This window comes from Myxocyprinus asiaticus, chromosome 36 (assembly GCF_019703515.2).
Source record: "Myxocyprinus asiaticus isolate MX2 ecotype Aquarium Trade chromosome 36, UBuf_Myxa_2, whole genome shotgun sequence".
Taxonomy (NCBI): domain Eukaryota; kingdom Metazoa; phylum Chordata; class Actinopteri; order Cypriniformes; family Catostomidae; genus Myxocyprinus; species Myxocyprinus asiaticus.
This window is the reverse complement of record NC_059379.1, coordinates 23,741,669-23,767,442: the sequence shown is the minus strand read 5'-3', so window position 1 is coordinate 23,767,442 and position 25,774 is coordinate 23,741,669. Positions and strand designations below refer to the sequence as shown.

At 38.6% G+C, this 25,774-nt stretch overlaps 1 protein-coding gene and 1 pseudogene across 1 annotated transcript; one reads left to right on the top strand and one right to left on the bottom strand.

Annotated features, from left to right (window-relative positions):
• Positions 1 to 282: 282 nt before the first annotated feature.
• LOC127427239 (RING finger protein 151-like) lies at positions 283 to 2,447 on the top strand. The gene is made up of 4 exons (XM_051674713.1): positions 283 to 452; positions 720 to 865; positions 1,004 to 1,100; positions 1,541 to 2,447. The coding sequence occupies exons 1-4, from the start codon at positions 450 to 452 to the stop codon at positions 2,051 to 2,053; spliced, it is 759 nt and encodes a 252-aa protein (XP_051530673.1). The 5' UTR covers positions 283 to 449; the 3' UTR covers positions 2,054 to 2,447.
• A 1,857-nt stretch (positions 2,448 to 4,304) lies between these two features.
• On the bottom strand, positions 4,305 to 25,729 carry LOC127426832 (testis-expressed protein 2-like; annotated as a pseudogene).
• Between the last annotated feature and the right edge of the window lie 45 nt (positions 25,730 to 25,774).

Sequence of the window (25,774 nt, the reverse complement as noted above, 5' to 3'; positions counted from 1 at the left end):
AGCGTAGGACATAACACAGCATAACATATACAAATTTGTACATATTTTATTCACATATAACAATTTATTATATATTCTATTGTACAGAATAGACTACTGTGTTCTCATTGGTCATTCAGAGCTCTGTGTTTAGAGAATAGGGCTTGTAGCCTCTAGAGCAGGCAGCCATTGAAAGTTCAGTGGTTTCCATAGCAATGCCTTTGTCTGGTGAGTAAAACCTAGATGGTACCAAAACAGTGTCCCAGTAGTTAATGTAAAACGTTGTCAGGTGCTAACCACATTTGTCACTTGTGCTAGAATGGAAAAGAAGAGAAAATTGGAAATTGATCTCCTTTGGGATGTTTTAGCTGTGAGTTGTGATGACAGGTGTCTGCCTCTTTGCTCTCCAAGTTCTTTAGAATATACAGTGCCTGTATCAGCTGTGTTCTTGTAACACACTTATAGTGAAAATGGTGAGTTTTTTTTTTTTTTTTTTTTGGTGAGATGTTATATTTCCTTTGTGAGAAATACTGTACATGTATTGTATATTTAAAAAGGTTGTACTTATGTTTAAAAATCCTGATAATACTGTATATGGACTGACTAATTTTATGTTTTAAGGGTTTACATTTATTAGTAATATGGCCTATCCCCTCCTCTTACCAAATAAACAAAGATGATGTAGAGATGAAATTACATTAAATATGATTATAATATAAATATATTTTGTTTGACATTAGAGTGGTGGTTATGAAGTGGAGCAGTTTGTGAATACCCCGGACGATGATCTGATTTGTGTCATCTGTAAAGCGGTTCTACGGTGCCCTGTACGCCTTAAATGCAACCACATCTTCTGCAAGGAATGCATTTTACAGTGGATGAAAAGGTAACAAATTAACAATATATTACAATCAGCACTCTGTGACTTACCATGTACTCTCTTTCATGTATCTAATTGGACATTTGAGCATCAAAGCTACTGTAATGTTATGTATATGCTTAATAACCAGCTTTTTTATTTCAGACAGGTGAAATGCCCATGCTGTAGGCAGTCTATTGACCAGAACCAAATGCTTGTTTTGTTTAAGCTGAGTAAATCTATTGGCCGTTTATCGATCAGGGTAGGCAAATTTTGATTTTATTTTTTTTATTTTTTTTTAATCAGTATCATTGTCTTGTTTTCCAGTATAAATACTGTATCTAAACATCCTCAAAACAAGACACATTTATTTACTTCAGAAGCAAAATGACAAGATATTTCCCGATGGGGTAAGCAAAATAGACATGTTTTCCCTTTGAATTAAGTGTATATTTCTTACCCCATTGGCAAATATCTTAATATCTTACCTTAATATGATTATGTAATCATGCTAGATTACTCTGAAAACAAGACGTAATATCTTATGTCATTTTGTTTCTTTTGTTTTAAAGATATTAAGATATTTTTACTGGAAAACAAAACATAAGAGTAAGAAAATGATTTTGTGCAGTGTGGCAACGAAAGTACTGTACACTGTTCAAAAAGTGAACATAAATAAAACTCCTGTGTCTTTGTTCTTAGTGTCGAAATGAACAGGGGGGCTGCAAGGCCACTTTCCCACTTTCTAATGAGTACCTTCACATCTCTAACTGTCCATATGAGTGGCAATTGTGCCCACATGAGGGCTGTGGGGAACGGGTGCTGAGGAAGGATGCTCAGGCACATGACCAGAGCTGCAGCCACTGGCGACAGCTGTGCTCCATGGGGTGTGGCACAATACTTTTTCGAGAGAACCAGGCCCAACACAACTGCTACCGAGATCTGCAGCAACGCTATATAGCCGAGCGGCGGAAGCAGAGGGCCATTGCAGCCAACCTGCGCAGGAAGATGTTGCGCATGCAGAGTCGCATGGCCCAAATAAGGAGGCAGATAAACCAGATGTATGAGAGCCTGGATGTTGGCGATCTGGAGGTTGAAGCAGGGGAGGGAACCAGCGCTTGGATCAACTCTAATGCAAGCTGCACCTCTACCAGTCCAGGCACCAGCAGTCGCCGTCAAACGAACAGCAACAGTTCAAGAGTTAGACATATATAATGTTCACTATAATAGTGAAATCCCCTGTTTAACAGAATACAGGATTAAAGTAATGCATTCAAGTTTGTTTATTATGTGTGTGCAGTTAAATTAAATGTGTCCGTTTACCTACTGAAATAGGGAAAATGGGTCTGAAATGGGTCTTTTAATAATCATCTAAAGGACAACACAGATTGTACACACAAATATTACAGATTTATTATTTGTATAAAAAGATGCATGACAACAAAGAAATAATGGTGATTTTCTGTTTTTCTTTGCACACCCCAGTTTTTGAGAGGCAGTGAGAAAGTTGTTCTAATGCATAAATCTTCAATAAAAATCAATGTAACATTCAAATGCCTATTTGGTTGGGCATTAAAATCTTGAAATGATAGCTGACAAAAACTGTAAAATTGATGCTCATATATATATATATATATATATATATATATATATATATATATATATATATATATATATATATATATTATTATTATTATTATTATTATTATTATTATTATTTTATTTATTTATTTGTAAAACAAAAACATCTGCAATGTGTATGTACTGTAAGGCAAAAATAGCTGTATTTAATTCAGTGATGATTTTTTTATTTTTATTTACACTAATGTGGATCTTAGGCTTTCAAGGTTTTATAATCTAAAAAATGTTCTCATGACATGACAAAAACAAACAAAGTAATAAAGTGATTTATTTACAAAGTAAGCCATTGGTGTGGTAGCATTAACTGAAGGAATAATTCAACCAAAACAATAACTTGGCTCATTTATCACTATAGATCTTGACTTGGGTAAAGCGCGAGGAAGTGTAATTCAGCTTTAAATTATGAATAATGCGCCAAGGAGACTGCAGATGTCAAAATTATTAATGAAAAGGGAATACAATTTTGGTTTATTTCTCACCCAAAATCAGATCACTTTGGAAAACATGGATTAAACCACTTTAATGCTTCTTTATGTCTTTTTTGGAGCTTGAAAGTTTTGGACCCCTTTGACTTGCATTGTATGGATATAAACACATCATATCTCCTTGAAAAATTTGTTTGTGATCCACAGAAGAAGCAAAGTCATATGAGTTTTAGACAGCATAAGGTAAACTATTCCTTTAAGATGCCAAGAAAGGGGAACGTATTGAGATTTGTCTAATAAACTCAATTACGTATGAGAGAACATGTTTGGAGGTTACTGACACCTTGCTCTGTACAGTAATAGTTAAATAAAGCTGAATCTAACTTACTTTAATACTAGAGGATGTTTTTTCTTCTTCTCCCTGTACACGAATGACTGCACTGCAAAAGACCCCACTGTCAAGCTCCTGAAGTTTGCAGACGACACCACGGTCATTGGCCTCATCTGCGACCTCACCATCCTGAACAGCACAGTGGCAGCAGTGGAGTCATTTAGGTTCCTGGGCTCTACCATCTCTCAGGACCTGAAGTGGGACACCCACATAGACTCCATTGTGAAGAAGGCTCAGCAGAGGTTGTACTTCCTTCGCCAGCTGAGGAAGTTCAACCTGCCTGCTGCAGGAGCTGCTGACACAGTTCTACTCAGCCGTCATTGAGTCTGTCCTGTGTACATCTATAACTGTCTGGTTTGGTTCGGCCACCAGATCAGACAGAAGGAAAGTACAACAACGGACAGTCAAGACTGCTGAGAGGATTATTGGTGCCCCCATGTCCACCCTCCGAGACCTGTACATCTCCAGACTGAGGAAATGTGCTGGTAGAATCACTCTGGACCCCACACACCCTGCCTACTCCCTCTTTGAACTGTTGCCCTCTGGCCAGTGCTACAGAGCACTGAGTGCCAGGACATCCCAGGCATAAGAATAGTTTTTACCCTCAGGACATTTTCCTCTTGAACAATTAAACTGCCTCAGGACTCCCATAGTGCAATAATGTAAACACATATCTCATGCACATATGTAAATTCACATATTTAATTCAATAACTGTACATACCCCTACCTTGCATATACATTACCAGTTGCACATGTACAAATGCCATTCTGTTATATGTCCTATTATTTGTATGTCTATTTATACTCTTACCTTGTTTTACATTCTGTGTCTCACTGTAATGTTCTGTGTGCATTTGTTTCTCTTATCACCGAAAAAAAAAAAAAAAAAAAATTCCTTGTGTATGTGAGAACACTTGGCAATAAAGCTCATTCTGATTCTGATTCTGATTTTAAAGAGAGTAAGTAAATGAGTGAGATGCATTTTCATGTCTGTCCACAAGGAGGCACTACTGTGATACTGCAGTGTGTTCCAGATTGCACCTGTCAGTGGATGCCATAGAGGAAGCTGGTAGGTCCATCCCAGAGTGCATTAGTGGCAGGTATATGCCATCCATATTAATACTAATACTTTCTAGAAAAATACAAGAACATTTTGTTATTTCATTGTTATTAAGACATTGTACAGAATAAAATATTTCAATTAAAATAAACAGCTGCCATTTGATTAATATATTGTTATTGTTTACCAATCTATAGTTAAATACATTACATATCTTAAAGGAGTCATAGCTTTAAAGTTCAAAGAGTGCTGAATATCACAAAACCATAGAAATTAACCTGAAACTCATCCTGCAGCTTCTTTTCAATCCACTCCGTCACATGACAGAAAGTCACTTCTCACTCTCCCAGTTTGGGTCTGACTCTTAGATAAAGTTTCGGGGGCAAACAGAAACTGTACCTGAGAGAACCCACAAAACACTTTTGAGTCTGGGGTTTAGGAAAATATAAATGCTATAGAGTCCTTTACAATTGAACCTTTACAATTAAAGGTGTTGTAAGCGATTTCAGCTAATTTACTTACTTGAAGGGATAGTTCACAGAAAAATTTAAGTTCTCTCATCATTTACTAACCTTCATGCCGTCCTAGATGTGTGACTTTCTTTCTTCTGCTGAACACAAACAAATATTTTTAGAAGAATATTTCATCTCTCAAGGTTATCACAATACAAGTGAATGGGTACCAAAGATTTGAAGCCTCAAATAGCACATAAAGGCAGAATAAAAGCAATCCATACAACTCCATTTGTTATATCCATATCTCCAAAAGCGATATGGTATGTGTGAGTTAGAAACAGATCAATATTTAAGTCCTTTTTTACTATAAATTCTCCTCCCTGCCCAGTAGGTGGCGATATGCACAAAGAATGTGAATTACCATAAATAAAAAAGAAGAAAGTGAAAGTGGAAATTGATAGTAAAAAATGACATTGACCTAGGATATTAGGACATTTACAGGATATATTGATCTGTTTCTTACCCATACCTATTATATTGCTTCATAAGACATGTATTAAACTACTGGAATCATATGGAATATTTTTATGCTACCTTTATGTGCTTTTTGTGCTTTAAAATTTTGGTACCCATTTACTTGCATTGTATGGACCTACAGAGCTGAGATATTCTAAAAAATTTCGTTTGTGTTTACATATCTGGGATGTAAATGATGAGAGCATTTTCATTTTTGGGTGAACTATTCCTTTAACCACACACCCTCTCTCCAAAACGCCATATCAGCAAACCCAATATGAGCAAACAAGAAATGAAGAGCGAAATGATTCACACTGACTAGTTTTCTTAGTGGCTTAAAAAGTGCAGGTTTCTCCACTGTCAGAGCCTAGGGCTGTCACTGAGACAAGTGTGATTTTTTCTCAGGACACCTATTTCTGGGATGTCTGTCAGGTGAAAGGAAATTTTTTAATGTGTGGTATTAAATTGTAATACTTATGGACCTACCAGCTTCCTTTAGGATACTGATACTTTATAAGCAAAGCCATAAAAAGTAACATTAGGTTTAAGACATAGCAATCTGAGAACTTGTCCTTTATCATGAAGCAGCAATGTCTCTCATAATAAAATGCTAACCAGACAAGATAAAGTGACAAGCGATAAAATCTCTCTTATGTAAATCTTAGGTTTTGTCACTAGCCATGACAAGGACATTTTGTTACTTGGTTTCTATTTCTGTGGTGTAAAGCTACACTGCAAAAAACATCATTCACTTAATTAGTATTTATATCCAATACAATTAAAAAAAATATATATATATATATATCTAAACATCCTTAAAACAAGATATATTTATCGAGAAGCAAAATTATATAAGATATTTAAGACATTGGATTAAGTTTATTTTATTTTTTCTACCCCATTGCCAAATTTTTTTCTTTTTCTTTTTTTTTCTTGTTTTAAACATGAATCTAACAAACATTTTGTGAGGTTTATGCCTAAAAAAGAAAGAAAGAAAGAAAGAAAAAATTCCAGTGGGGTAAGTATAATAAACATTCTCAGAAAAAAATACATAAAAAATTTGCTTCATTTTTCTTGTTTTAGGGATGTTTAGATATTTTTATTGGAAAACAAGACAAAACTACAGATGAAGAAAATTATTTTTTGTAGTGTCATGAGTGCTGTCAGCTACAGAGATAATTAGAAAATTAAAGCATTTCTGACACATGTACAGATAAAGAGTTGCAACATCACAAAATTGGAGGAATAGTTCACCTGTTCTGTTACTATTTACTCACCCATATGTCTTTCCAAGCACAATATCATAATAGTGGCCATATCGACTAGATAGTCACATGGACCATTTCTATGATACTTTTATGGTAATTTACTGTCATTTTGGAGCTAGACTGATCCAGTTATCTTTCTAACATTCGTTCAGTATCTCACAAAGGGAATCTGTCTCCGGAAAAAACAATGACACCACGTCTATCAGTTGACAGACCAATCGCAGCAGTGATAAGGGAGCCCCACCTCCATTACATAAGTCACCGCCCTAGGTCCCTTCTTCATTCTCCTTCTCTTCCCCATGAAGAATTTTGGAAGCAATCCTCAGCAGGACTTAGAAGTGGTCGCTAAACATTTTGTTAGACAGGCCGTTCAGGTACGTTGCAGATACTGTTCTGCTGTGTTCATATTGTTTCTCTTGGTGGTGTAAACCAGCATGTCAAGCCAGGTTGATGTTTTTCTGTGAGTTTAAAGTGGCTATAGCATCTACCCTCTCCTGCACGTTGTGGTGGTGTGGCATCGAGTGGCATGTTGTAGTAAGCAGGTTCTATGTTGTTGAGCTTGGGTTTCTGTCATGACAACTGCAAGCTCACCGAGAGGTGGAAAATAAAAGATCCCTCCCGTCTGTTCGCTTGTGGATCCATGATCTCGCCCAAGGATTCCCACCTGCTATGGATTACCTGTCTGAGTGTCAGACATGAGCAGGCTGCACTCGCTAATCCCAAGTGTTGCCCGCACTGTTCCCTGTTCATAAGGTGAGCGTTGAAAAGGAGGGTGCGGGTCGCAGTGTCAAATAATGAAGATCCCAGTTTTTCTCCAGCGCAGATTTCTGAGGAACAAATAGACAATTTGATGAGCAAAAGAGCAGTAAGGGTAGTATCGCAGGAGGTCAGCCGTCAGGGCTTTTACTCCAGGTATTTTGTCATCCAAATGAGAGAGAGGGGGTCTCCGTCCCATTCTGGATTTGCGGAACCTCAACACACACCTCAGAAGGTACAAGTTCAAAATGTTCATACTCTAAACGCTCTTTCAATTTATTCGTCCCAGAGACTGGTTTACGTCAGTAGATCTGAAGGATGCATATTTCCATTGTGGCGGGGAGAGCAAGAGACAGACACAGTGGGTGTGGCGTCAAGTCATGGAGAAGCATTTACTGAAAATAATAATAAACATAAAATGTTCATAAATGGGGAAAATAGTGTCCAGGGAGAATTGTAATCAAAATAAAGTGGAAACTGTCATCCTCGCTGTGCAATGGTGCTCCGTGAAAGTTGTGGAAGTGTCCATGGAATGGCCATGGCGTGAGTGGGGTCCGACGGCCGCACGCGCTCCCCTCCTTGTTCCGAGGCATGTGGGGTAGCAGCATCCTTGATGGCCTTTCTTTCCAGACCTGCGGCAGGTGAAAGGGGAAGGCGGCCCGGCCTATAGCCCGTCGGCCACAATGCGTGCTTTCCTCCCTGGCCTCACATCTAATTCGCACCAGGGGTCCGAGGAACGGGTCCAGCGACACATCTAATGGGCCTGCGAGAATGCCAGTGTGTGCACACATGAAGAATAGAAGCCAGATTTTAGAAAGTGACGTCTTTGTGCCATGAACATTTCCAATTAGTTGTTATACTCATTCAAATCAACAATGAGAGGCACTTCATTCATAGTGACTTTAACACTATTATCGTTACTAATGTTAACACAATTGTCATAAAATGTCATTATTTAAATATGGACCATGTTGTTCAGTGGCTGGATGCTCTTTGGTCCCTGGAATAAACGGAAATTAAAGTGTTTGAATCTCTGAAAAAACAACCACAAATGGACGCATTCGCAGCAGTGAAGTAAGATGGCTGGAAACGTGCAATATTAAAAACTGTAGCACATATCTTTCTTGTTGTAAGTTTGATAGGCAGAGCTCTAAAAGTGACAACAGATCGCTCCCATTAGCTTTGCAAGTAATATACTATTACATATAGTCATTAAGCAGATTAAGCAGATGCTTTTATCCACAATGACTTATAAATTAACAAGACAAAATAAATCCTTACCTTGTCCACAGGTCAAGCAGACAGCCTTACAGGTGCATCTCAATAAATTAGAATGTCGTGGAAAAGTTCATTTATTTCAGTAATTCAACTCAAATTGTGAAACTCGTGTATTAAAGAAATTCAATGCACACAGACTGAAGTAGTTTAAGTCTTTGGTTCTTTTAATTGTGATGATTTTGGCTCACATTTAACAAAAACCCACCAATTCACTCTCTCAACAAATTAGAATACATAATAAGACCAATAAAAAAACATTTTTAATGAATTGTTGGCCTTCTGGAAAGTATGTTCATTTACTGTATATGTACTCAATACTTGGTAGGGGCTCCTTTTGCTTTAATTACTGCCTCAATTCGTCTGGAAAGTATGTTCATTTACTGTATATGTACTCAATACTTGGTAGGGGCTCCTTTGCTTTAATTACTGCCTCAATTCGGCATGGCATGGAGGTGATCAGTTTGTGGCACTGCTGAGGTGGTATGGAAGCCCAGGTTTCTTTGACAGTGGCCTTCAGCTCATCTGCATTTTTTGGTCTCTTGTTTCTCATTTTCCTCTTGACAATACCCCATAGATTCTCTATGGGGTTCAGGTCTGGTGAGTTTGCTGGCCAGTCAAGCACACCAACACCATGGTCATTTAACCAACTTTTGGTGCTTTTGGCAGTGTGGGCAGGTGCCAAATCCTGCTGGAAAATGAAATCAGCATCTTTAAAAAGCTGGTCAGCAGAAAGAAGCATGAAGTGCTCCAAAATTTCTTGGTAAATGGGTGCAGTGACTTTGGTTTTCAAAAAACACAATGGACCAACACCAGCAGATGACATAGCACCCCAAATCATCACAGACTGTGGAAACTTAACACTGGACTTCAAGCAACTTGGGCTTTGAGCTTCTCCACCCTTCCTCCAGACTCTAGGACCTTGGTTTCCTAATGAAATACAAAACTTGCTCTCATCTGAAAAGAGGACTTTGGACCACTGGGCAACAGTCCAGTTCTTCTTCTCCTTAGCCCAGGTAAGACACCTCTGACGTTGTCTGTGGTTCAGGAGTGGCTTAACAAGAGGAATATGACAACTGTAGCCAAATTCCTTGACACGTCTGTGTGTGGTGGCTCTTGATGCCTTGACCCCAGCCTCAGTCCATTCCTTGTGAAGTTCACCCAAATTCTTGAATCTATTTTGCTTGACAGTCCTCATAAGGCTGCAGTTCTCTCGGTTGGTTGTGCATCTTTTTCTTCCACACTTTTTCCTTCCACTCAACTTTCTGTTAACATGCTTGGATACAGCACTCTGTGAACAGCCAGCTTCTTTGGCAATGAATGTTTGTGGCTTACCCTCCTTGTGAAGGGTGTCAATGATTGTCTTCTGGACAACTTTCAGATCAGCAGTCTTCCCCATGATTGTGTAGCCTAGTGAACCAAACTGAGAGACCATTTTGAAGGCTCAGGAAACCTTTGCAGGTGTTTTGAGTTGATTAGCTGATTGGCATGTCACCATATTCTAATTTGTTGAGATAGTGAATTGGTGGGTTTTTGTTAAATGTGAGCCAAAATCATCACAATTACAAGAACCAAAGACTTAAACTACTTCAGTCTGTGTGCATTGAATTTATTTAATACACGAGTTTCACAATTTGAGTTGAATTACTGAAATAAATGAACTTTTCCATGACATTCTAATTTATTGAGATGCACCTGTATATAACAGCTTCATTGATTATAATAGGAGCGATCCAATATTCCCGATCTCTCCGCTTAGGAAATAATTGTGACTGTGATACAATTTCATCACCTCTCTCGTGTAGACACTCAGTATGAACAACATGTCTGAATAAGTCACTTCAGGTAAAAGTTTGATGTTTTTTAAGAAAATATGTTAACACGGAGCCTTATTTAAAGGATCAATATGATACCGGAAGTGCTCCCATGCCAGTTGCGTTCTAATTCCTTTGTTATTGTTTACATCCTTGATATAGTCTATATGGAAAAGTATGGCCAGGACCTTCTTCAAAAAATCAAGGTAATGAGCAATATAAGGGTGCATAATTAATGACAGAATTTTTTGTTTTTGGGTGAATTATTCCTTTAACTGCTAACTGAATGGAGTTAATGGTAATGACCCTTCAGCACCAGGTACAGTCTTCTCTGCCAGAACTCCTTGAGTGTCAACAGATGAAATTTCCTCTTCATCAGAGGATCCTGCACTTGAGGAATCCTCATCACTGTCAGCTAACACAGAGAGCCTGGACCTGCTACTGCAGAACACAGAACATCATCATAACCATACAGTATGACAAACATAGGCTAATAAACAGATAAACAAATTAATTCAAAATCCTAACACTTTCAAGATTTTAAATGGAAAAATTTTAGGGCACCATTGTATTGGCTGAACTGAAATATTAAAAACTGATAAAGAATTGGGAGTTACGTGACACTATGCAAGTGGAAGCAGCCTAGTTGCATTCTCCATTACACTTTGCTTCAATTATCTTTTCAATCAAAATTACTCTGTGAGAACTGATTTAGTTTTGATTGTCGAAGAATTCAAAATTGTCGGCCTGTGGGGACATTAAAAAGCATTTACAGTCACACGTGTATGACGCCTCTCAAGAGCAAGATGGCAGGAGTCCGGTTGGGAATGACAGCGCACCTCAGGATGTAGGCCAAGATATTGCAAACATTTATGCAGCACTAATGAAAATCTCGACCGACATGGAGGGCCTTGCAGACAATTGGATGGACATAAGACATTTCACATGCCCACGAGAAGCTATGGCCTTCATTAAATCAATGGAGTGAGTGGGTGGCTTTGCCAGTGCTGAATCAGCAGGACTACACATCGTGCATTTTGCTGATGTGGTCTGAGAGGGTTTGTTATGCGGTTGGTTGCCCACTATCTCTCAATCTACTTTTTTTTTCTTCTTTATTGGCTTATTGTTGTGTTTATTTGTTCATTTTGTGGGTTTGATATTGTTATTTACTGGGGCCTTATTGTATTAAAAACTTTCATGTGCAGTTCTATTGTATGGTGTATGTTAAAAAAAAAAACAAAAAAAACAAAAAAATAAAAACAACAAAAAAAAAACACCGGACTGAAATAATCTTGTAGCAATGGTGTCACGTAGGGTCTCGTGTGCGTGCATGGATTTCCGGGGGTTGGACACCAGTTGGCACTGTTTTGTGCAAGGTTGAAAAGCATTTTTTTGTGTTCTGTGGATTATGAAGGATTTTATGGTTACATCAATGTTGAATTATGGTCTATATCAGGGGTCCTCAACGGGGGTATTCAAAGGATGCCAGGGGGCTCTGAGAGCAAATTAGTAGAGAGGGGGGCATTAGGTTACAAATGCAGGGGTGTTTATCAGTCATAATAATCAAATCTATCATCAAGTTTCTCTTTGCATTAAAACATTTATCTAGACTTGGAGTATATCAGTTGATTCTCAATTATACGGGCTGGTATGCTTTTGTACCATGGTTCATCTGATTTTGAAGTCTAGTGACGCATCTGAAGTATCTGGTTTAGCAGCGTCAAATACACAGGCGGAAGCACAACCTTGGCTAATGCACCTGTACGGCTCTGTAGATGGATACGGCTCAATGGACAGAGCAGTGCGAGCGCAAAGCTCTTAAAGCTTGAGCAATTAAACTTGCAGCTTTGTGAGAATCAGTGAGAAGCAAGGCGTGAGAAGTGGAAACCATTTGAATTCGGCACAGAATTCTACATCACCACCCTTGAATTTACTATAGTAACACTAACTGTACTTTAGGGAGAAATAGATTGATAATACATATTATCATATCACTACTTCAGCTCTATTACATTTGTCATAAGCTACATTAGGGGAGTGAGGGAATATAATTAATTTATGTTACAACTTTGTATTTATTGTTTTTACATGTGTTTAGTGTAGGTCTACTGTTTGTAATTACAAAAATGCCATAGTTTGTTTTATAGAAATCATGTCACATCTAACCATGGTAGTGAACAAGATCCATGTTTACTATGGTCTTGTTACAAATACCACTGTTAAAACTATAAAAATAAATAATTAATGAATAAATTAAAATGTTCAAAAAGGCAAATGTAAAATATATTAAAAATATCACTTTTATTATTAGTTCCTGTCGCATTTTCATTTTATAGGCCCCAGATATAGCCCTCCATCTGCTTGAATTCAAGAAACGCAAGGTTTGGTCTCACATTCATGATGTGTAAGCCTGCTGAATTTATTAACAAAACTTTACAATTATGCAATGCATTAAAGTTTTTCTTTGCATGTCAATATGTCACACTTTAATATATGTAAAATGTTTCTCTCCACAAGGAATGTTGGCTGGGGCACCCTATAAAAAGGAAGAAGGTTATATCTTTTCTTAAGCATAAAAATTTTGATATAGTGTTCCTTCAAGAAATGCAGCTTTCTGCACAGGAAGCTGAAAAACTTGGTAGCGCATGGGGTGGGCATGTTTTTTGCAGTTCTGGTTCGAGTAAGAGCAGGGGTGTCATCATATTGATAAGTAAGCATTTACAATTTAATTGTCTCAAACAGATCAAGGATAATTTAGGAGTCGTCATTATAGTTTTGGCTAAAATACAGGGGCAAAATATTTATGCACCCAACGCTGATGATCAGAACTTTTTAATAGTTCTTGAGGAAAAGTTACAAGCCGCTGGGATCCTCTATGATATGGTTTTGGGTAAAGACTTCAATCTTTTGATGGATCCGGTCCTCGATCATAGTGATGCAAAAGTGTGTAATCCCTTTAGAGCAATGTTGACACTACAGAGGATGTGCAAAAATCTTGGACTTACAGACATTTGGAGACTTCTGAATCCATCTGGGAGGGACTACACCTTTTTTTCATCAGTTCATAAGATTTACTCTAGAATAGATTATATATATATATATATATATATATATATATATATATATATATATATATATATATATATAATTTATTCCATTTGCCACTGATTGCTCAATTGGGAACATTTTAGTTTCAGATCATGCTTAGATCTGAAGATAATCATATACAGCTGCAATCAAAATTATTCAGCCCCCTGACCAGCAATACATTCTGGTGATGTGAATTAAAAATACATCAACTAAAACCTCAGTAAACAGTCAAAGTTTTGAATACACATTTGGGTGATTTTTGAGAACAAAGAGTTCAGTTTACCCAAATTTTTAAATAAAAAATATCTAATTCTCTCCACAAATGTCATGTCAAAAATATTCAACCACAAAATTTAAACATTTGTGGAGCATCTTTTATCCTTAATAACATCAAATAAATGTTTCAGGTAAGTGTTCTCAGGCTTTGGACACCTCTCAGTTAGAATTTTTACAAATTTCTCATGAGCAAAAGCTTCCAGTTCATTGACATTCTTTGGTTTCTGTGCTGCCACTGCTTCCTTGAAATCCCAACAAAGGTTTGCAATGGGATTTTAATGATGGACTGAAAGGGCCATTTAAGGACATTCCACGACCTATCCCTGAACCAGATTTTGGACAACTTGGATGTATCCATGGTGTTATTGTCTTGCTGGAAAGTCCAGTGATCACCCAGCTTCAATTTACACACTGAAGGCATCACATTTGTCATGCCAAAATGGCCTGAAACCTGAAAGAATCCATGGTGTCAGTCACATAGTCAGGATAGCCGTTTCCTGTAGCCGCAAATTATCCCTATAACAGGACTGACCCACCTCCATGCTTGACTGTGGGGATGGTGTCGTTCTTGTCATCACCTTGTCATCTTACTCCAGACATACTGCTGACCCATGGGTCTAAAACTCATTTTCAGTTTAGTGTCATACATCTATAAAACCTTCTTCCAGGACTCCACAGGTCTTTCCTAATTACTTCTTGAATATTCAGTCAACTGGAGTCAACATTTCCCTTGGTGAAGTTTTGCTTTCTTCCACACCCCAAGAAGGTTGATGTTGTACCATATTTAAAAAATGTATGAATGGTGCTGCCAACTTTGTCTATTGGAAATTGAAGTGCCTTGGAAATGTACTTTTAGCAATGACCTTTCTTGTGTAATGAAATAATCTCCTCTATTAGCTTTTGAGACAGCTTATTTTTAATTGCATTTTTTGCATAGAAATACATTTTTGCTTACAATGCTAAACTTACATTTTAAAACTTAAATAAGTGCCATTGCCGATTGATGACTTAATTTTGTTTTAAAACAATTACTTGTGTAGCCTTACATATTTAAGAAACACCTACATGCAATAGGGGATGAATAATTATGATATAGCTGTATTTAAAAAAAAAATCCTGCTATTTAGAAATATTCAGTTATATATTCACACTATGACTTTGAATGTGTCACTCAACTGATATAGATGTAAAGTTAAAAAATTCTGGGTCATCAAAAAAGCTTACCTTTGTAAATCCTTACCATCTTGGGGGGGTTGAATAATTTTGATTGCAACTGTAGATGGCACTTTAATACATCCCTTCTGCAGGACCCAGCATTTCAATAAATGTTAAAGACAGAAGTCAATGTTGATGTAGAAACCAATTGGTCCTCAGTGTTCTCTGTGGGCGTTGCATGGGAGATGTTTAAGGCAGTTCTTTGGGGCGGATCATACAATATGCCTCATTCATTAAAAAGATCAAAGCACAGGAATTAATAGAGCTGAAGCGCCGAATGTCATCCAGTGGTCTTAGAAAGTTGACTAATGTATAGGTACAATACTATTTTGTCACAGAAGGCAGAGTTTTGGTTATTCAGGGCAATACAGACATACTTTGAGTCAGGGGACAAAGCATGGAATGGCAGATACATAAAACAGAGAGAGTTTTTTCCACCATTCCTTTAGTGAAGTCTTCTGGAGGCAATATATTTACTTCTGCTACAGATATTAATAAAGCCTTTAAAGAATTCTATTTCTATCTTTATAGCTCCACATCTATGTCTACCAATAAGGATATTAACAACTTTGTAGAGCCATTAGAACTCTATAAATTTAAGAGTGATCAAAAAGACTTTCTTGACTCAGATATTACTTTGGAGGAGCTTGTTGAGGTAATTAAAGCCTTGCCAACAGGTAAGGCGCCTGGGCCAGATGGTTTTGCCGCAGAATTTTTTATATCTTATGTCATAGAACTGGCTCCACTTATGTTAGAAGTTTACACAGAGTCATTAAAGAAAGGTGAACTACCACCAACCATGACGCAAGCCCTGATCAGTCTCATTCTTAAAAAAGATAAATACCCAAAAGAATGTAAAAGTTATCGTCCAATTTCCATAATCCAGTTAGATATAAAAAATATTGTCTAAAATTCTGGCTAATCGATTAAACAGAGTAATTACATCTCTTATTCGTGGTCATAGTTCTTCTGATAACATTGTTTTATAAATATTATGTGGTCATAGTGAATGATCAGACCCCGATTGCTGCCATCTCACTTGATGCCGAGAAGGCGTTTGATAGGGTGGAATGGGACTATCTTTTTAAGATGTTGGAAATTTATGGGTTTGAGAACACTTTTATTGGGTGGATTAAGTTACTCTATAAACACCCATCAGTGGCAGTGCAAACTAATGGATTCATTTCAGATTATTTTTGTCTTGGTAGGGGAACCCGGCAAGACTGTCCTCTCTACCCTTTGCTGTTCTGTCTTGCCCTGGAACCATTAGCAGCCGTAATAAGAAAAAAATATGATTTTCCTGGTATTGTAGCAGGAGGTGTGGTGCATAAACTTTTACTTTACGCAGATGACATATTATTTGTCTCCGACCCTAGGAGATCTATGCCTTGCCTCCACAGAATTATTAATTCTTTCTCCAAATTTTCAGGAGACAGGGTGAATTGGTCTAAATTGGAAGCTCTTGCTCTGACAGCATATTGCCCTACCACAGCTATCCAACCTTGCACCTTTCAATGGCCCAAGCTGTCAGGGAATCAGAGGTAGGACCCAAACGCAGAGGCAAAGGAAGGGCTTTATTACAAATAAATCAAAAAACAAAACTGCAACAAGGGGGAAAAACAGAGAACATAAACTACACCACAGGGGGAAAGTAGAATCCAGGCTGGGGCAGACGTAATAGGGAACCAGGACCGACCGGACCGAACAGGAACAGGGAAACCAGACCCCCATTTTCACCTACAGTCACCAAAATTGGTGTATATACTGTATAGTTCTCATCAAGCCAGACAACTTTCATAATTATAGTTATTAGCTCTGCCCAACATTAGAATAATGTCAAATGCATGTGTCCACCTTGCATTGTTTTCCGAAAGCCACCAGGTAGAATTTGACCCATGGTGCTTAGGCCCATCATCGCTGCTTGCAGCTATATTTTCTTTTGGACTTCCTCTAGATTGTTTAGGCTTTGTTTAAAATACACACCTGCTGGCGATGTCAGTTGGAGGATGGAGACATAGCCCATTCTCTGTGGTTCTGCACTAAGATTCAAGAATTCTGGTTAAGAGTCCAGAATTTTATCTGTGAGGTTTTAGATACTCAAATTTCATTCTGCCCCAGACTATGTATATTGGGTGATGGGGCAGTTATTAAAGTAGGTGACAAATATACAAAAAGCTGGATCCAAACTTGTGTAATGATTGGCAGACAAATAATTTTTAGAGGATGGAAGTCAATTGACACTCCCTCATTTCAAGAATGGTTCACTGAATTGGGCAGGGTGGCGCCATTCGAAAATATGTCAAACAAATATCTTAGCAGATTAGATGCATACAGTATATTAAGAAATGGGACAAATACATGACCTTTCTGGAAGGTTCTGGGTGAAGGCCATGTGGAGAGAAACCCTTATTTTTTTCTCTCTCTCTCTTCATGTTTACATGTGAATACTCAGGCTTGGACCACGGGAATGTCTGTTGGGGGCTGGGGAGGGGTTGGGGATTGGGAGGGGGACAGCGAATTAATGGGGGTTAAGGGGGATAATGATTGACTCTGTGCATGTATATTTTGCTTTGTTCTGTGTTATGTTTGAGAATCAACCAATAAAATATTAATCTGAAAAACTGGATAAAGATATTTTCTACAGGAAAAATTCAGAATTTCTTTAATTCTACACAAACTCACAACACATTGATGGTCTCCATCTTTGTGTCTGTCTCAAGGACTCCATCCTTCCCAAGTTTGGAGAGGTTGATTTTGGTCTCTAGAGTCATCTGTAGTGACCCTGTGTACTCCACCTCTAAATGCAACCAAAGGCCTGACACACCAAGACATTTTTATTTATCATCTTCTTTTTTGTGATTTTTTAAAAGGGATAGTTCAACCACAAATGAAAAATCTGTCATTACACAAGCTCATGTTGTTCCAAACCCATATGACGTTCTTTTTTTTTTTTTTTGGAAAGCCCAATTCCCAATGCGCTCTAAGTCCTTGTGGTGACATAGTGACTCATCTCAATCCGCATTCATCTCAATCCGCATGGCGGAGGATGAATCTTAGTTGCCTCCGAGTCTGAGACCGTCAATCCACGCATCTTATCTTGTTGCTTGTTGAGCGTGTTACCGCATAGACGCGTGTGGAGGCTTCATGCTATTCTCCGCGGCATCCACGCTCAACTCACCACGCGCCCCACTGAGAGCGAGAACCGCACATTATAGCAACCACGAGGAGGTTACCCCATGTGACTCTACCCTCCCTAGCAACCGGGCCAATTTGGTTGCTTAGGAGACCTGGCTGGAGTCACTCAGCACACCCTGCATTCGAACTCGAGACTCCAGGGGTGGTAGTCAGCGTCAATACTCGCTGGCCCCCCTATGACTTTCTTTCTTTCATGAAAAAGGAGATGTTTGGCAGAATGTTAGCATTAGTCACCATTCACTTACATTGCACCTTTTGTTCCATACATTAAAAGTGAATGGTGACTGAGACTAACATTCTGCCCAACATCTCTTTTTGTGATTCACAGAGAAATGAAAGTCATATGGGTTTGGAACAACATGAGTCTGAATAAACAATTACATGACTTTGATTTTTGGGTGAACTATCTCTTTAATGGTAAAAGTATACTGTAGATGACAGAAAATGATGGGTGAATGGAACAAGACAGGGGGCCATGCATCTCCCACATGATCACCACAGGTCAATATGTACAGAGCACAAGTGCCAACCACTAGACCACAGGTCTGACACAATGACAATTTTCAAAACAATTGTTACAAATATTATAAACAAACAATGTAGATCAATGCTTATTCAAAAATGCACAGAGACTTTCTCATCATGACTCATTGAAACAAATACTGTATGTTTATAACAAAATATCTACTGTGTGAGGTCTGACATAAAATCAATTGCTATTCTAATACTGACTAATATGCTGTAAGGGACTGAAAGTAAATTTGTAAAAGAAATTAAGACTTCCAGTACTGCCACTTTGAGCTTGATCTGCATGTCAGGAGTCAAGATTACAGGGATATGATCTGTTCATGGATGATACAAATGAAAGACATTTATAGCGCAATAATAAAAAAACACCCACATGTCTACTTGCGCACATTATAAATCAATAAATGCAATGAGACTGGAGTGAGGAGGCCAGACTCAGTTGAATGCCATAATCTACAGTATTACATAACTCACAGAGATCATAAGGCAGAGAGTAAAAGATGCACTCTGTGCCCCTCACAACAATAACCTCCACTTCTTATGGGGATAATATATCCTCCATATACTTCACAGTGAGCATTTGACCATACAACTGAGTGCGCAAACAGACATATGCTCACAGACGCACTGCTATTCGCAGAGGACAGTGACGTGATGTTCTGCGCTCCTTTGTTCCCTGAGATTACATCAGGATAAAAACATCTCATCTAGTGCTCATTGCAGGAACATAATAACACATACGCTGAAGCAGTCCTGATGGATGAAATCTGTTCTTTTATAAGAGGCTCTTAGCAGCCCGTCTCGCTCACCTCTGCTGTTGACCTGTGGCAGGGACTTGCCTGTTATATGGGGCATGCTGGAGCCCATGGCCAGTTCAGTGAGGGTTAGCTCATCCATGAAGTAAGGCAACTGTAATAAAAGAGGGTAAACACAGAGATACATGTGCACAAGATGGAAACATTTAAGGTGCACTCAGTAATTTTTTCTTCATTTTCTCAAAGTTTAACTCCCAAAGATATGAATTGTAATTTTGCAATATATGTAGGAAATCATGACCACTCACATTAAAATAAGACTCCAGTCATATCAGTAACTTTATAAAAGCTGTTTTATTCTACATGGAGAGTGTCCGCACATGGGGGCTGCCATGTTAGAATCACATGACCAGCCAAATACTACTAGCTTAATCTCAGCAACTGTCCTGTTATTTGACACTTTCACTCATTGATTAAATTAATCATGGCTGACTGTGAATACTAATGGAATCTGAAACTGAAAACTATTGATTTTAAATTATGCTGCATCCAAGCCGCTAGGTGTCAGTGTAAGTCCAAGTTGACACAAAGTCAAAAGTTACTGAGTGCACCTTTAACATCCCTTTTTATTATTATTATTTGTATTCATTTATTAAAATAAATAAATAAATAAATAATCTGCAGAGAGTAAAGAATGAGGTCAGTACTGTTTTCTCTGTGGAAACAATACTTTCTTAAAACACATCTTAAAGGTGCTGTAAGCAATGTTAGCCACTGTATTAGAAATGCCCCCTTTTTCCAAAACTCCACCCTACAAAGATACCGTTGAGACCTGTTGTAATCAGAGCAGGAGAGCAGCAGCGCAACAACTCAGTGTTGCCAAATATAACAATTTTAAAGTTCTCAAAAGTTGTCAAATGCAACAGAAGAAAAGTAGCATTCTTGCACAGCAAACTAACAACTGACAACTGCTTATGAAGCTGAATATGTTTGACTTAAACAATCTGCTTCAACTGCACCACTCTGAGTAATCGGGATGTTTTCTGAGCACCATTCTGTAAAAGATCGCTTACAGGAGGGGTTTTCAAACTGGTGTCCAGGGGGGCTTGTGGGGTGGTGCTAGGGGGTCAGCACAAAATTTAGGAGAAAAAAGTGTCAAATGCATTAAAAAAAGTAACATTTATTGAATTTGACTTGTTGCTTTTTAAAGGCAGGTTGGAAATTATGCTATTAATTGTGATTATTTTAATCTAATGAAAGCCATACAGTAGTTTGTGCTTACCACTTGCCTTTAGCTTGCTCACTGGGAACTTTAAGTCAATTCTATGTAAAGCTGCTATGGGACAATATTTATTATGAAAAGTGTCAAACAAATAAATTTGAATTTAATTGACAATGTTCATATAAATGTAATATACATTTTTTTTTTTTTTGGCAGAAATGTTTTACAAAATTAGCAAACAACACATTATCTTTATAATATTTTTCGTACTATTTTTCTCACACAATATAAATGGGTCTTATATATGGGTCTATTTAGGTAATGAGGTTCTTCACAAGGGGAACATCATATTTGGGGGTCCTTGGCATCAAAAAGTTTGAAAATCCCTGGCTTTCATCCCCTTTAAAGAAAATTCTGATTCTCACGTTATCCTGTAAAATCTTCTACTCCCTGTTCTCTTACCCGGATTTTGCTTAGCTTTCGTTGTATCTTTTGTTGGACTTGATCAGCCCAGTACTTCTCATGAAGAAAGTCCCAAAAGATCCGGCCAATCAGTGCATTCAACCAGACAGGCTTTGTTTCATCCTCATAGCAACAAAAGTTCTGCTTAATAAGAGGATGGAAGAAAGAAATCTTTAGTAATTTAGGAACATTATATTTTTCTCATCAAATGCCAATGGAAGGCACACTCACTGCCTAGTATGTGGCACTTTAAGACTTCAAAAGACAAGAAAGATGGTAGTTATTAAAGTATCATGTTAACATCTCATGTTAACCTCGTCTAGGTGTACAATGTAAATAACTACATGTGCAAGGATAGAAAAAACAAGGGATACATCTCTTTATTTGAGCCTCACCTGCTCTTTGTCAGTGGGACTACCCTGGGTACTGCTGTGGTAAGGGCTTGCTAGAGGACTGTCATGTGCTGAGAAGATGAGATTGGTCATGTAAGATGTATAGTCTGGTAAAATTTTCTCTTTTACTCTGCCAACCAGGTCACTATGGAACACATCCTCAGTGCTCTCTCTGCTTGAGACTTCATCACCATGTGACAGACCCAAAGGGTTCTCCTCATGCAATGCAGACTTGTCTATAGAGCAAAAGAAATAATCAGTATAGGGATTTTTATGACACTGTGGAGAAAGAGCAGCTTCGGTAAGAGACTATAGCGCTTTACTTTGTCTACCTTTATTAGAACTATTCATAAACACAAGGTAACATAACATACAGAAATTGTTTTTAAAGGAATAGTTCCCCGAAAAATGAAAATTCTGTCATTAATTGCTCACTCTCATTTCACTCCACCTGTATGCTGTTTTTTTTTCCTGATGAACATACAAGGACAATTCTGAAAAGTCTTTTGTTTTTTTCCCATTCAGGATAATGACAATTCATAGTAACCACATCTGTCAAGCTCCAAAAGTGACCATTAAGACTAAATCATTCAGCGAGTAAACCAGGTCAATCTGAATCATGAACCAGACTGCAGGGCTGCAATCACTGATTTTCGAGGATCTACGTGATATCTACATCTACAAGGGAGTCCCCTTTTCACCTTGCGGGTTTTTGCGCTTCTGCCAGATTGGCTGGTTACTAACTTCAACGTTTTCAGGTCAAGGACCCCTTGGTGGACAGAGAGAGAGAGAGAGAGAGAGAGAGAGAGAGAGAGAGAGAGCAGGGACCCCATTACATATTGTCAAAAATGTTGCATTTTAAGCCTAGTCTATAACATGCGTATAGATCCATATTAATGTATTCACATACTTTGCTGGGATGATTACATTGTAAATCCATTTAAATATTCATTATTGTTCTTGTGCATTTAATTTTACTTCAGCTTTGTTGAAGTTTACTTAATATTGTATTTTTTTCACAATTTTTCACAAAAAATGTGTTTAAGATCAACCAATAATTGGTGGACCCACTGCTGAAGACCCTCAATAACTAAAAATGGAACTTGGAATGTAACACATAAGTCGTAAGGCTTAATTTTATGGTGCTATTTTGTCATTTTTTTAAGCTTGAGAGACCTAAATATAAAATGTCATTGCATGAAAAATAGGAGCATGAAATTTCTACTTTTATGTGCCATGGAAAAAATTAACAGTATACAGGTTTGGAGCAACATTAGATTGAGAAATAATGACATCACTTTTATTTTTGGGTGAAAAATCCTTTTAAATTACTTGAATGTTGGTTCAGTTGATTATTTCATCATACAGTAACTGATTTCAACTTTACCACCAAATATGGATTCACAATGGTCCTCCTCATTGTGAATGGACACAGAAAGAAGTCGATGGAACCACTCCTCTTTCTCCCATCCTGTTCGTCCAAAGAGGTAGAGTGTGACAGGACGGCAGTCTTCAATCACTGAGTCTGTGGGTTTCTCTACTCTCTGGGTCTCTATGGTGTCCTCCTCCTAAGCGCTTTCTCCTTCTGCCAAACTTATACAGATGGGATACTTCCTGTTCCACACTCTCTTGTTTGCCAAAGCCAATGGTAGAAGAAATACCTGTTACCAAGGCAACATATTCATTAGAATTACATGGCATCTATGCAACTTTCTGCCACATTAATATTCATGCCATTTGGGTTTAGAGACCATGAGCAAAACAGTGTCACACTGCCACTGAAGGGCAATGTATCAATTTCTACTGAGAGGCAGATAGAAAATCAGCTTCACGAACCTTACTGCCAGTGAGTCGGAATACCCGAGAGTGAGTGAAATTCTTTTTGTGGCAGGGCTCATCAAAGGTAGCCCAGCAGGGAATGTTGTTACGGGGGTAGTCAAGCCGCAAATAGGGTCCTTCCAAAGTGGCATACACAGAGTGAATGAGGGATGGGTGGTAAGTCTCAGGATCATATGTGTGCATCAAGTGCATCATTCATCCAGCCCTGAAACCCAGAAACACTTCACTTCACAAATTCTATTCTAGTCTCTGCATGGCTGCATCCTCACCGTGAAGGAGTTTCAGCACAGAGACAGACAAATTAAAGAAATGGGGCATCCGGATAAGAGCTGTAGCTGGTTGTGACAAGCAGTGGGTGTGTTTTATTCTGCATCAGACACTTTAGAGCAGAATTAATCATGGAAAAGACTGGCAATAAAGGCCTTTCTGAGGCTTTGCAGAAAAGCACCAAGATGTTAAAAGGATAGTTCATCCCAAAAATGAAATTATGTCATCATTTTCTCACCCTCATGATGTTACAAACATCTATGACTTTCTTTCCCTCCTTGGAACACAAAAGCATACATTAGGCAGAATGTTTGCCTCAGTCACCATTCACCAATTGCAAAAAAAAAAAAGGTGCAATGAAGTGAATGGTGACTGAGGCTGTCATTCTGTTTAACATCCTTTTCATTCCACAGAAGAAAGAAAATCATATGTGTATGAAACAACATGAGGGTGAGAAAATGATGACAGAATTTTCATTGTTGGGTGAACGATCCCTTTAAATGCATATTTCAGACAATGTGAAATTCACTGCAGAGTGTTAAAAAAATCTATTTCTGAAAAACATGAGCTTTGATATTTAAGTGCAGGCTTTAGTTGAAAAGCAGTCTGTGAGGCAGTTACCTAGGGTGCTGTTCTGCTGCTTTTCTTAGCCCTTAAATTACCGGTAGCTGCAATGCTTTAATTTATGCAATGTTCTTTGCTCAAGTTAACAATGCAAGTACAAAGTATCACACCAATTCTATGTTGACATATGTTCACACTGAAAAATTTACTGAAAATGAGCATCAGACTCACCTTGAGAGAAGGCACTTTGCTTTGTAGAGTCTCAAAGGGAATGCTATTGTAGTGGGCCCCTTTTAGTCTGTGCTGATGATTGGTGGAGCCCCATCGGATAAGTACGAGCCCCAACATCAATCCAAATGCTAAACCGAGGAACAGGCCAGACCAATAAGATGACAAAGGCAAGATAACGTAGCAGTATGATAAAAATGCTACATAGACAAGTCTAACTCCTGGAACTGGTGAGGAATATTGCCCTCTCATATCTTCTGCCAAACCTTGCTCATCAGTTCTGATCTTATTTGGTGCGATGGACTCCATCATGGGATCAAAGTGTCCCTGTCTACTATGATGATCATGGGAAAAGCAAGATTTTTGCACAAACTGTTTGCATTGTCTCACAGTCCAATTGCACTCTGGAGCTCACATTCTGCTCTCCTAGCACTCTTAGGAGATTCACTTGCTGTCAATCAGTATTAGATTTCCCAACTCCAAAGCCTTTGTAGCTTGGCGAGTCCATTGACCCTGTGCTCCACTAGTGCTTGGGGCTGCCGACACTGTCCTCGACCATGATCTTACTGAACATACTAAGAGGTTCCTGCATGGCCTCAGAGAGCTTGCGTCGAGTGTCCACCAGCTCCATTTTGAAGAAGCTTGCTTTGGGCTCAGTTGGGGACAGTTTGACTGGAGAAGGGGGGGCAGTGCGGGAGTCACCATTGGGGCTTTTAGGCTGGGTGAACTGCGTCCACAGGTGCAGATTGAGCTTGGAATCTGACTTGGATTGAGACACTTCCGGCTCACTGCAGGAAAGCTCTGTAGAAATTGACTTGACAAGGCTGAGCAGTGGCTTGGGCTTCAGAGAGGACTCTTTCAGTTCCAGTTCTGTTGACAAAGACTTCACTAGGCTGGCCAGGGGCCGGTGAGTGGGTGAGGGGAAGCCAGAGCCCAAGGTAAAAGGCTCTCCCAGGGAGCCTGGCGAAGAGGGTGAGAAAGGAACTTTGAATGCAGGTGAGCTAAGGTCCCACTCATCCTCAGGCTGAATGTCCGCCGAACCCGGCCTTTGCTTTGGGAGGGAGCTGAGTGACTTTTGGCCATCACACTCCAGGGTGAATATGAGGTCATTGTCATCAAGACTGTCCCATTCACCCTCTGTGTCTGTTAGCTGGATCACTATGCCCCTCCTTTCCATGTCCTGAGAAGGAGGGGGCTGTAGACCTGGCCTCTGGGTCTCACAAGAGAATCCATCATTTCCTGTCGTCCTTGCCATGATTTATCTCTATGCAGTAGCACAAGTAAAATCTTTGTATCAGCA